General features: G+C 38.6%; 1 protein-coding gene across 5 annotated transcripts in view; it reads right to left on the bottom strand.

Moving 5' to 3' along the window:
• Nucleotides 1–13,828, bottom strand: part of fnip2 (folliculin interacting protein 2) — a 45,624-nt gene that overhangs the window by 29,231 nt on the left and 2,565 nt on the right. For 2 of the 5 annotated variants that reach the window (XM_034013652.3, XM_034013655.3), the window contains exon 2: nt 3,815–3,938. The exons of 1 other annotated variant lie outside the window; for it this stretch is intronic. In XM_034013652.3, the coding sequence (XP_033869543.2) occupies nt 3,815–3,938 (124 nt within the window). Of the gene's footprint in view, nt 1–3,814; nt 3,939–4,667; nt 5,207–7,075; nt 7,162–13,828 lie in introns of those variants that run through there. 2 more of the 5 variants (XM_034013653.3, XM_034013654.3) reach the window with 2 other exon arrangements.

The following is a 13,828-nucleotide window of genomic DNA, read 5'->3' as shown; positions in this document are numbered from 1 at the left end:
AGTTCAACCCGGTTTCTAGGCCCCGGGGTCATGGAGATATGACCCGAAAAGGGTAGTTTTTGGACATTTTTGACAGGGCGTATCTCGGGTTCTGTGGGGATTAGGAACTTGATTTTTTTTTTGCGTTGGGGCCCCATGGGGCCCCGCACAAGGAGTCACCATTTTCATGGTTCAAATGCCAGGACGGCTTGGCAAAGTTAATTTTTTCGTCATGACATGAGTTTTTGGGTGAACCACCACACCTTTTATGGGGTGGTTTGGGGTGCTCCCCTGAGTCTATATCACTTTGAATGGTGGTTCTACGTGCTCGGGTTCGAGAGATATGCCTGAAAATGTGTTTTATAACACTGCCATAGACATGAATGGGGCTGAATACCCGAAAATATATTTTGCAAAGAATTGCTACGGTGGGTGTATGCGTGCAGGGGTTGCATGGTGGGGTGTGCGTGCAGGGGTTGCATGGTGGGTGTATGCGTGCAGGGGTTGCATGGTGTAAAGTAAAGCGGCCCAGAATTTGGGACGTAAATGAAAACAGGGGCAGTCTATATGTAAAACTGTGATTACATTAGAGATAAACTAATGTATCCTGTAACAAAACTACAATAGCGTATATGTGTTTTATATTAAAATATATCGCAAAAACGATTATAGATATATGCTATTTGAAAGAAAAAAGTACACCACCCTACAGAAAGCCAATTCTTACATTCGTGCATAACATGATAATTTATATAAAGTAATTCCTCATAGTTTGTAATATCAGTACAGTGTAATACCACATTATATTTTAATGGTAAGGTTGTGTAAAGCAGATCACTCTCTCTCTCTGATCACAATGTTAAAAATGCCTGCACGCTGTTCCACTCGTGTGACGACGTATTCATGTGACAGACATGGACCAATCAAAACGCGAGACTGTTATGCGGTTCCATCCCAAAAACCGGGCCTGTGTCATACCTCTAAAATAATTAATCTCTAAAAACATTTACGCGTTAAATCGCAGAAGTTAACTGCGATTAATTGAATACAACAATACTACTACAGTGCCTTTGACTACAGTAAAGTTGGACAGCCAGCGCTAGGAAGAATATTTAACATAATAAGAATTACAAAAAACCTTTAAACTGTTTTATATGTAACAGTATAGCAATGTATTTATTTTTTTTAAAAGCTACTTACAAATCAGGTGGTTGGCAGTAGGTTTGTAAAGCTATAGATTGACTTCATTATTAATATTAACTTTGAAATTACTCCACAGCATTACACTCTTACTAAACTGCTACCTTCTCCAAATTCTGACTCGACTCCCCGCTGAGTACTCTCAGTCTCGTACAATTCAGGCCGCAGTGAGACCGATGGCACAACGCCCACAAAACAAAATTATTTCTCTTTATCCAACGGCTATATAGGAAACCAAAACATATGAAACAAGCGTCTTCGCCGTTCTTCTGGGTAATGTAGTTTAGAAACCAATCCTTTAACCCATTCTACCTGGATATTTGTATCAGGACAAATATCCAGTGAAAGTATACCATATTATACCTTTCTAAACAGCTGAGACTGAAGATTACTAAGAGAATAAAGTTTTCACTCTTTGATGAAATATACCCTACAATTACGTAGTTTGAATGTAAAAATATTTTTTAAAATGTACTCAAATTCATTTCTCTTTAAAATCTTTTTAGTTTAATTGTTATTTTTGTTTTGCCACGCATCATGTACAAAAATTTGGCAACTATGTTCAGACTGAATTACTTTTTCTTTATTTGATTCCATGAAGCAAAAATTATTATTAAATCACTGTTTTATAAAATCAAAATCCTAAAAGTCATATTCTACTTTTGTGTGTGTGTTTTGTGTGACTGGGAGGAGGCAAGTAGAATTTTAAGGAGGACAAGTAGATTTTTCTAGCATTTTGTCCCTTGGACAAGAAGGTTTTTTTCAAAAATTGCACACCCCTGGAAGAATCACTGCATTACCCAATTACAATATTAAGTGTATGTGGAGTATTCTCACAGAGGATGCATGGCAGTCACACAATCATAAGTACTGTCAAGCATTACGTTTTAAAAGTGGTCACCGCTAGTAACAGATGCACCTGAAAGCATACTGCTATGGAACAAAGCTAGCTGATACTAAATAATGCAAAAAAACAAAATTCAAAATTTATACTTGCCTTTTAAAAAAAAAAAAAAAAAAAAAAACACAGATCTAGTTGCATTTTCAAATATTCAAGCATTCTGTCAGCTGAACAATTTTTCAACTGTCATTTTTGTTTTTTTAAACTGTCTTTTTAGAGACTCCACTTTTAGAGACCACTTTACTGCAGTTTACAACCAAAAATAACTGTAAATGTTCCAATGACGTGGTGTGTGTAAACTATTCAAATGTAATCACATAAACCATAACCAGGAAGGACAAACAGTGTCATTTACAGCTTACAGTTTATCAACGAGTTGTAGTCCGCTGAAGCAGTGTTTTCCAAGTGATGTGTTTAGGTGTTTTAGATCAACATAAGTTACGTAGTGTGACTGTTAGAGCATAATAAATGTAGGAACAATTGTAGTCATGTGCCTTTTCTCAAATTATTGACCACAAGACTGAAGCCATGAAGTACGTGCACTGTTCCACATCATCTAGAAGTGGCCTGCAATTGTATATAGAATATATAACCAGGTGAGCAAACACTTTTCAAATTTTTAACCAGTTGAGAAGTAATGATGGTAAAGCGTGAGGATTTCTCCAAAACTAGAGCGTTTTCACCCGAAGGAGTGATCTCAGATCTGTTTTCAATTTTTTGCTTGTCTTAAATATAATGCTGTCATATATACAAAGTCACCTTATTGACCAAATCAGTATCACACTGGCACAATGGCCCCTATCAAAAGTGTTCATGGTTTTTATTTTATATACTGAATATATTGTTGATCTAATCCTGTATATCTAAATAGAAAAGGGGTATTTAACACATCTTAACATGTTGCAAACCGAGGGTGGCCATAATTCACAAAGCTGATTAGGTTCTGGAACAACCTAAATAAAGTTATTTAGCTCTGCAAACAAGGCAGCTTTATGTACAATACAGGGATCCACAGGCAGCAAACGAGTGGACAGTTCAAACATGTTGGTGTTAAACACTCTGACCTATTTATTCGGACAAGCAGCTGATCAGTCAGACTTGTCATGAGATCCTTAGTTAGGATTATAAAGCATGTGATATTTTGCAGTTCAGTAGGACTCTTTACACTGCATTCAAATTTTTTTAATAAGGCAATCTCAACACATATACAGTATTTTTGCCACATAATATTATGATAAAACCTCACTGAGAATCATATGTTTTTGATTAGGTGACCAGTGACTAGGCAACAACAGACTTGATTAATTCAAAGCATATTTTATACCTACAGTATACAAAACAAATGAGGAGATGCTGAATTCAAAGAAATGTACAAAACCATTTAAAATCAAGGATAAGACGCATGCTATTGTGAACAAAGCAAAAACATATAGTATTATATGACAGCAATGACGGGCACTGGTGTATCCATAAGTTACCTCACTGCTCAGAGGAGGTAATAAAGTTTTCAGTTTTCATCAGTTCATTGGTCCACTGTTTTGCAAGGATTCTTTTTTTTTTCAAATTCGGTTTTAATTGATTAAATAAGTGTGATATTCAAGAAACTGTTCTAGGCTGCAGTTACTGTATTCCTTTTCACAACAGTCTAGGACAGTAGTTTAACATCAGTCTACAAATTGAATATCAAACATGGACTTTAAAAAATGATTTTAAATCAGTTGTTGAAAAAAATACCTGCGCTGATTCATCGATTTTGCAGACCGCTTTTGAGTCGAACAGCACCTGTCTGCCTCTGCGCTCACAATCCTGATACACGATCAGCCGAATCTGGGTCAGGTCCAATTCAGAAGATGCCCAGCTGTTTGTGTGAATAAAAACAGAATTTTAATTTAAAAAGACACTACAGTAAGATACAGCACCAAAGCAGCTGCCTTTCATAAAATAAATGCATAAACTTTACAAGTAACACTTTATTGTGGAAAAACAGATGTCAGAAGCTGAGCAGCTTTCTACAATGACCATCTATGATTCTCTAGTTAAACTGTAACTAGTGTCAACTAAAAACAAAAAACCAACACTCTAACCCTCACCTTACTGTACATGACTGCTGAGGCCTACTTTTGAACTTTTTCAGTTAACCTTTATTACAGTACCCGAAATAGCCCCGATCCACAAAACACAGAGACACAAATAGAGTATTTTCTTACATTCTTCTGGTGCTCTTTCAGATAACCTCCCAACTCAAGTTACTGTACATTTATACACTTCAAAAAACAATTATTGTACACTAGAATTCTCTGAACACACGTATACTAAAAATGTGTTAAATGTACACTAATTCAACACTACATTATTACAATCATCGTATACTATGATGTGAAATATTGTAGAACAAACACACAAAAATCTATATACTGCTATCACATACAGTACAAAAAAAACCGCTCGAGTGGGGCTGTGTAATGTGCCCTCACACATTCCAACTACATGCTTGAATGCTATGGTAACAACTGCAAAATGTACAATCAGCATACAATATTGAATATACCTGTGGATTTATCCTCTATACTTGACTCATCTACTATACCTGTGCTCCATCATGCTCCACAAGTCCCTCCCTTCACAGAGTTAATCTCCAGGCAACCTGCCTTTGATTGCTCTGCCACAGCTACAGTATAATTACTGTATCCCAGTTTGGAGCCCATCCTAAAGCACAAGACTGTCAGATGACCTGGTATAGCAGACTCTAGCTGATCTGGCTGCACCTCTAAGCTGCATTGTCTGGGGCGGTGTTCAGAATGCAGGCCAATAGTTGTACATCTACTGCAACATGCAAGAGACAGCTGAACCGCACAACATCTACTGTGCACACCGAGATACACTTATCCTGCTGAAACACGAGACACAGCATCTTTGCCTTTTGCAGTGCATTTCTTCTCAGTGCAGTGCAGTACACAGTTTAGTATCAGATCCCTGAGTAGGTGCAATCTCATCATCCAGTCGGAGACAACATGCAGGTTCAAGAAGAGGACCGACAAATCTGTAAAAGCTCATGTCTTCATCTTATAGGATCTCTCCTCTGTGTAAATGTAGGTTGCTTAGCTTTGACAGTCGTTCCAGCTGCGAGCTACCAGTAACAAGAAACAATGCCTCAGAGAACACAGCGATTGCTTTTTGAAAGCCTGACAACCCTTCCTTTATATTCCTGACATTAAGAATCTGCTGGTTGGCCGGCTGCCCTTGCTCCTGTCTATGAGCTGGTAGTACATGCCACCAGGGAATCAAAGGAGCTGCTCATTTATAGACCCTTCAGCTGATCCCCAAATCTCTGCTCCTGTTTCCTTACGAAAGAACCAAGACTAAACCCGACTAGGAATCTGGCTGATCAACAAGGGTTTTCAATTGCAGTTTTTTCAGGAACTGATGATAAAAGTTTACATTTAAAAAGAGAACTCATACATTTAAAAAAAAACTCTTCTTGGCATTTAAAAACACTTTGTAAATGCGTTTAAAAGCATAAGCGTAGAGCACAGTACTGAATATTGTTAAACAGGTATACATTGACAAATATAATTTTTACATACAATTTTTGTTACATTATTGATCATGTTTTTGTTTTTGATGCATTTCTTTTTATGCTTTGTCGTTATGAAACGATAACTTTTCTGTTTCAATGACTTTTGCCTGAAGTGTACGACTGTGGTCTATGTGGAGACACAAAACTGTAATGATAATTAGCCTTATTTCCCAGTAAATTACCACAGCATTAGATCAGAGGCTGGCGAAATGTTGCACATGAACTAAATTCTGAGACATTATAAAGCATTTTGCAATACGGTAATATGTGACCAATGATTCAGGTCACTGCACATCTGAAAGTATGGTTTCTTGGTTCCTCTTTACAAACCACAGTGTAAGTTATTCTTCTTTAAGTTACAATAGGATTTTGTGGCACAGACTTGCACTTTCCTTACTTAAGTTTCAAAAAGCTACTGTCCTCAATTTTCTAAGTAGACAAAGTGTCTGATTTATAAACGTATTTGCACAAAAATGCAATTTGGAATTTTTTTTTTTTTTTGGGGGTGGGGGGGGGTGGGGGGAGGTTAAATCAGTTAATTTACAAAACTGGTAAAAACCTTTAAACAAAACACATGAGTTGCTTGTAAATAGATTTGTTTTACATTCACAAAGTAATGGTATTTTGATATTATGTACAATGTTTAAATTTCAGCATATAAGCAGAATCTACAACTATATCTTTCTGTACATCTGCTGTCTCAGACTGTGCATTTGTGATATTTTTTTAGTCACAGAATTCAAAATAAATTAGAAACTTCACTGGTACAAATTTTAATTTGCTAGATATACTGTACTACTATTGCAGTAAAGTATATTTTTACACAACATGTTAATGTCTCAACACTGTTACAAAAGAAATTGAATGATGGATGTCATGTGGTGAATTTAACTCCCATGTTTTGGTTAGTAGAGTGTTAATTTTTGAAACTGTAGTTTACCAAGATTACAAAATACTGTATTAAAACAAACAAACAGATAAGTTTATTAAGTAAAGTGTTAACTTGCAAAGCACAAGGCATCAAAGCCAAATACAGGTCAATAAAGCATTAACAAAAAAAGCTTGTTTGTAGGTCCAAAGAACACAACGTTGAATTCTGCACTGCATGACAAAAAGCTTTTTAAAAAGGTACATTAAGCACTGCTGCATAACATTTTCTGCTTGCAGGTTTACATTGTACACTACCCTCCAACAATTGGGCCATACTACAAACCAAAATATTTGTATACTTGACTGGTACAGTATTAACTCTTATTTTTTAAGTACTGTAAATGTTGCATTATAAAACAGCATGAATCATATGGTAAAATAAAATACAAAATTGTACCAAAATAAAATAACTGTTAGTTGGGATGTCCAGGTAAACAATATTACAAATTCAAATAAGAATTATGCTTCAGAGCCTCTTTGTACTGTACCTGATCCAAGGATTTCCCAACAGTGGCACCACACTGGATACTCTTGCTTTTTGACTCGCTTTGATTTTCATGGTACTGTAGGAAGGTCTCTGAACTAAGACTGTTTAGAAATATGTTGGTTTCCAAAACTGAAACTAGACAGTCAAGTTCTACATCTACATTTTACTTCTGAGGACAAATGTGCAAATCACAGCTACCATTGGCACAGCTGTCATGCTGTCAGGTGACTGTTTACTGTATGACCAGCATGCCAAGAAATGGTATACTGGTGAGGAAAAGAGAACCATTGGCAAAGGATTTAAGACCATATAGAGCATTTACTGCCAAGTCTTGCAACTCAGTACAATGAAGGAGCAAACCAAACCCAGCTGCTTAATTTTCATTAAAGTTTGTCTGAGCCTCATTATAGTGCATATTTTACTGCTTCAAATGTATCACAGGGTGTTTCCTTGTACCCACTCCACAGCAGCAGACAAGAATCATGTATTTCCTTATAGAAAAAAATGGTTGGTCAACATTTATGACTGTCATGTGAGCAGGCATCATCTGACACCTCTTTACAACCTTGCAGAACTCAGCAGTTTTTCAGTGCAGGCACAGGATTTTTTAAATTCTTTGATAACATGTGACTACATCCAAAGAAAATAATTAGATTCAAGACCAAGAAAACACGAGTAATACACTCCAAACACTTAGTACTCATTTAATATAGCAATGTTGTCAATTTGGTTTCTTACACTTGTACTGATTTAAAATTTGGCACGGTGGCAGTCCAAAGTGAAAACAAACACGGCTATATGTGAAAGGTCTCACCTGCACCTGTTCATGTACGTTGATCAATAATCTATTTAACTGAGGGTCTGAAACCTGGTGCGAAAAGAAATATTATATGAGCTACTGTTCTTGAGCAATTTTCTAAACAATAGAATAGTTAGTTCTGCTGAATTCCATTCAACTGGTGTACATCAGCTGTTTCAGTACGTAATAGATAAAAAGCAGACATTTACCTCTCAATACTCAATTACTTGATCACTATTTATAATGGACACATCTTTGCGTATAATTTACTTGGCTGCACTGCTTTTGGCCTGGATGAGTAATTTTGTAAAACAAAATTGAGAGCTGCGGCAGACACAACCCAGCAAACCTAGCAGAGTTGTAATAATGAAAGCCGATATGTGTGACATCAGCAGAAGACAGAAAAGGGTGAAATGTGAAGCAGTTAACAGGTGGTGCAATAGTCACCAGCCCTGCTTTTATGACAAGCAATGACATCCGAAAGTATGAGTAACACCATTAGCTGTCTAAACAAAACATGGTGTTCCTGGCTCACTGGTGGGAGTCGTCTTTTGTAAGTTAACCCTGAATGATTTGCTCAATATAAAAATGAATCCGTTTAATACAGATACTTTATTAAACATCAAAATCAGCGTGCAATACAAAAAAGGCTTATTACACACCCTGCTAATAAGACATACTACAAGACAAGGGAAGAATACAAGCCACCAAAATCTCCATATCATACAAAGAATAGCAACATAAAAAATAGAAAATTATTACAAAAACACCTTTTTCTAACAATGGAAAAGTACTAACAATGAATGATGCCAACAATTTGAAGTAGCATTAGGTTTTCAGATGTATCCTGCACAATGCTTTTGTGATGCACGGTTACATATGTGTAAAAGATAAGAGGAAAAAAAATACATTATCTGAAATCAAATGAACTGAAGCACAATCTCACAAATGCATCATTGTATTACAGGCTTAATAAAAGTGCAAATGCAATGAAAGTGAAACATAACGTTTCTGTTTTACAAAACAAATACTACAAACAATACTGAATGTACTATTTAAGAACACAGTATATATACAGTTTCGGCAATGTCTAAATCAGATTGGCAGATTTTACCCAAACTGAAGTCAAAGTAGATGCTATAGTCAGAGATAAAAGTAACTATAATTTCTTACTGTTGTGGTGTTATTTTTAGGTACGCGTTAAAAACTGCCCATTCAAATCAAGTAAGTTATGCTGTTTTTGGTCTTTTACGTCTTTAATGTAATTTATCATTTTTCCACCATTAAGAAAATAGTATGCGACTGTTTATCATATGCAATACATTGGGTCTTGTACATTTTTATTTCTCATTTTGCCTTGATCGTCATGAATTGTTTTTTTTCTTTTTAAGAGAAATTGTTTGTTTCCAGTTTAAGTTTGCAAAAAAAATTATTTATAATTAATGGTAAATGTACCTCTTTGACAATAGGCAAACACCCATCAGATCGCAATTGATTGCACCTGTACCAAAACCTGACAGTGTACCACTTTCTGACATTAGACTGGTCAAGTTTTGGTACGCGTACTACTTTAACACTATACCAGTACTGTACTATTGTTCAGTGTCGAGAAAATTATGTAGCCTAAACAATTGTTTTGATAAGTCGAAATATAAAATGACCTCGACCAAATGTTTTACCAGCACGCAATAGTCCAGATCACAGCTTCTATCAAAGTAAAAAACAACGCCCACAAACTTGAACTTAAAGCTTATCTATAAAATTCAGGTACATTCAAACAGTATTCCAATTCCAATTTCAAAAGAATAGATAGTGACAGACAAGTTGAAAAAGGCATGCAAATAGAATAAATCTAGCTAGAAAAAATAAATTAAAATTAGCTTTTATTTTGTATTTTTCTTATTATTTGTGACGGATAACAGACAATATCTGATAGGTGAACTGTTCCCCCAGTACTTCCACTAGTTTAATGAAAATTGATTTGAGTTTGTTTCAAGGCCTTGGACTCGAAGTCAAAGACTCGTGACTCGGACTTGGACTTGAATGAGAGTGACTCGGACTCGAGGTTTGAGGACTCGACTACAAGTCAGATGGATAGATAGATATACTTTTTTACTTTTTGAAAGACTATTTAACAATTAAATAAAATACACAAAAACAGTATTTAAAAATCAGATATTGGGCTCCTGAGTGGCGTATCCGGTAAAGGCGCTCCGCGTGGAGTGCAGGATGCGCCCTATAGCCTGGACATCACCGGTTCGAGTCCAGGCTACTCCACTGCCGACCGAGGACACACGCTTTGGAGGACAGTGTGTGTTCGTGTTCGTCTTCGCCGCTCCCGAGTCAGCGCGGGAGTAGTAGCGGTGAGCTGAGCCTAAAAATAATTGGCTATTCCAAATGATAAATGATAAAAAAACAAAAATCGGCGACAAGCTAGAGGCCACCAAGTTATTAATAAGTACTCTCTATAGGAGATCTGCGGGAGCAGCCATTTCCACCACTGCAACCTGCCTTTCACTTTCTCCACCACCCCCTCCCAATTCCTCTGCACTGTGCTGTCATCCCCAAGTTGGACACCCAAATAAATGAGCCCACCCCTGCTCCACTGCAATCCAGCAGGCAAAGCTGGAGGACGACAACCCCTCCAGTCACCCAGGAGCACCACACTACTCTTAGCCCAGTTTACTTTAGCAGATGACAGCTTCTCAAATTGTCTTTGACAGGTGCCTACACTGTTAATATCTGTTTGGTTAGCAATAAATACAGCAATGTCATCTGCTTAGGCTATTATCTTCACTGGTTTACCAGGACACTGAGGAATGGACAGTCCAGTCAATACCCTACTCAGCTCATTTAGAAGAGGCTCTATGGCTATAACGTAGAGCCCCCCTGCCTAATACCTCTCTGAACCAGGAAAGGGGCACTTATGCCACCATTGATTTTCAATAGACCGGAAACGTCACCATAGAGCAGCTGAACCTTCTCTAAAAATGCGGTCCCAAACCCAAAAGCTTTTAGTGCCCTCCACAGGTAGAGGCGATCTACCGGGTCAAAGGCCTTTTCCTGATCTAACGAAACTACACTTGCAAAAACCAAAAAACTTGGAGGCTGCCAGTATGTCTCGAACTAAAAAGATATTATCGAAAATGGATCTGTCTGGAACATAGTATGTTTGGTCTCCTTGCACCACCCAGCCCTATCACAGTCCTGAGGCCGTTATGAGGGCTCTGGAAAAGATTTTCTAGTCAGCACAGAGCCTCTTCCTCTATAGCCCAAAAAAATAGTGAGAGTGGGTGCATCCATCTCTATCTGGAACCGCGATCTCACCAGCACCCCCTGCACCTTTATTCCAGCAGATCCACTAACCCCCTTTTTTTATATTTAGACCCTCAGTCAGCCTTTTGTTTGGGCTGGACTCCAGAGCTCTCACAGCGTTTCCTGAGGGGGCTCCCTCAGCTGCCCCTCCAGCTCTCTCATGGTTCTATTTAAGCTCTTTGTGACGTTTCTAGTATATTGTTGACAAAAAGATCGAGTCTACATCCCACCATTGCTTTCATCATCACTGTCTACAGTGGGATTGTCTGTTACTGTGCTGACAGCCTGCGCGCTGCACTGCTTCACAGAGCTCTCAGGCTCCATATTGCCACTGCTGCCATCAGCTGAAAAGCAGAGTTTTTGTAGTAACAGCACTGTCCTCTGTTTTATTAGCCCCCCACCCACCCCCCCGCAATCTAAAAACCTCACTGTCCTCCGCGGACGTTACCTCTTCTACCTGCACATCTCCCCATACACTAGCCACCGTCTCTGTTTCAATTTGCTCCCTTTCTCCCTCCGTTCCAGGACTGTCTGCTCTCTCATTGTCAGTAGTTTTATTATTTAGTACATTCTTTGCTTCCCCCACACCGACACCACTCTCAGATTTCCATTGTATTATTTTCGCTGTAGCTTCACTATTTTGTTTTGGCTTTCCGCCCCCCGACACAGCGTCACTGCCTGCCTCCTGTGTCCGCGCTATTTGGAGCTCACCTGTCCCCCTGTCACCAGCCTGCTCTCCGTCCCTACTGTCCGCAGGTACTGATCCGCCAGCAAGCCAAGCACTGGCCGGTCCTGGCTGCTGCTTATTCGCAGTCTCGTCCTCCTCACTCCCACCCTGCTCCCTCCTCTCTTTCTCTGGACAGTTTTTCACAATGTGACCTTCAGTCCCACATCTAAAACACACTTTGAGGTTGCATAAATGACTGCCATCCACCTTAAACTTAAGTGTAATGTTAAGATCCTCATCAATGTTTTTTTAAAAATCATAAACAACTGCCTTCTGAATGAAATTACATGTTTCAGATGTGGTGACTTGCAGCCTAAAGGGATTCTCTTCAGCCCGGACATGAGCTGCCCATATCTAGCCCGCTCCCTCTCTATCAGGAAAGGGGGAACATTAGCAAGGGTAATTTTCCCAACAGAGACAGCTAAAGGAATTACTGGGAGAAAAGTGTTATTCACAACAATCTCCTTTTCTACAACCATAGACACTAGCTCAACTGTACCTAAAAAAAAAAAAACTACAAATCGACCCGCTCATGCGAGAAGTTGATTTCACGTTGTCACAGCCCACTACCTCCCCAACAGTGAGCACACATTCCTCCATTGAGATAAAACCCTCGGCGGAAACTTTAACTCTGTGTCGGCGGGTTAACTTTTCAAAAGAAAAGTTTGGAGGCGGCCTCCCTCCTGTGCCAGCCATCCTGCCCGCTGTCGCTGACAGAGCGTCAACTCAGCACAGTAAAACAGTTTAACAGTACAATCAATAAGTATGCAAAACAGTATAAAGACAAAAAAGAGGAAAAGACAGACAAACCTGCCAGCAGCGCTCACGCACACACCACCACTCCACACTCACTCAGCCAGGCAAAACAAGTCGAGAGATAGACAGGATTAAAAACTAACAATATTCCTTTGGACTAGTACCTTTTGAAACTTACTAGTCCTTATGTGAAGTGCCTAAGTTGGAATCAACAACAACAGTTGGGGTCCCTAAAAATAGGCTTAAATTTTATTTTCCTAAAAAATAAACACTGTTATATATTTAGATTTTTTATTTTTTTTTAACAAAGGCACCTTAGTAAACACTCCTACAGATCGCTCAATCACCTGTTTGCACCTCGTTACTGAGCAACTGCTGTACTGTGTGCTGAGAAACTGACACTGACAACACCAGACAGGATAACACAGGAAAGAAATTCTCTCAGCCGCGTCATCTTGCCGACCACGAAGCTTGGCCTGAAATTAACACGATGACACAAATAAAATGTTTATTTTACTGTTCATTACATGTGATTTACAAAAGTGCTGGCTGGTTTGTGGAGCTGGGGGTTACAGTCTAACTATGAATTACTACCTACAATAATGAATGTACTCACGTACACACGCGGTCTTCACTCAAGTCTCAATTTAAAAACAGTACATTTCACTATAGCCCTCGGGATGAAATTGTTAGCTAGGTGGCTACATTTATTTATTTATTTGTATTTATTTATATATAAAGATTTAGTAAGTCCCAATTATTTTATTTTTTATCATTCTCCCCCCAATTTGGAATAGCCTATTATTTTTAGGCTCAGCTCACCGCTACCACCCCCGCACTGACTCAGGAGTGGCGAAGACAAACACACGCTATCCTCCAAAGTGTGTACCATCAGCCGACTGCTTTACACACTGCATGCCCACCATGCAGCTACCTCAGAGTTACAGCGTTGGAGAACGCAGCTCTGGGCAGCTTACAGGCAAGTCTGCAGGCACCCAGCCAGACCACAGGGGTCGCTGGTGCACAGTGAGCCGAGGACACCTTGGACAACACTGTGAACGAGAGTATATGCGTACATTTATTTTGTCAATGTCTACCGAGACACAGACAACAGCTAGTCTTCATCAGATTTAATTCTAATCCTGTAAGTTTACATG

Source organism: Acipenser ruthenus, chromosome 2 (genome assembly GCF_902713425.1).
Source record: "Acipenser ruthenus chromosome 2, fAciRut3.2 maternal haplotype, whole genome shotgun sequence".
NCBI lineage: Eukaryota > Metazoa > Chordata > Actinopteri > Acipenseriformes > Acipenseridae > Acipenser > Acipenser ruthenus.
The sequence above is the reverse complement of the archived record's forward strand: the minus strand, read 5'-3'. Positions and strand labels throughout refer to the sequence as shown.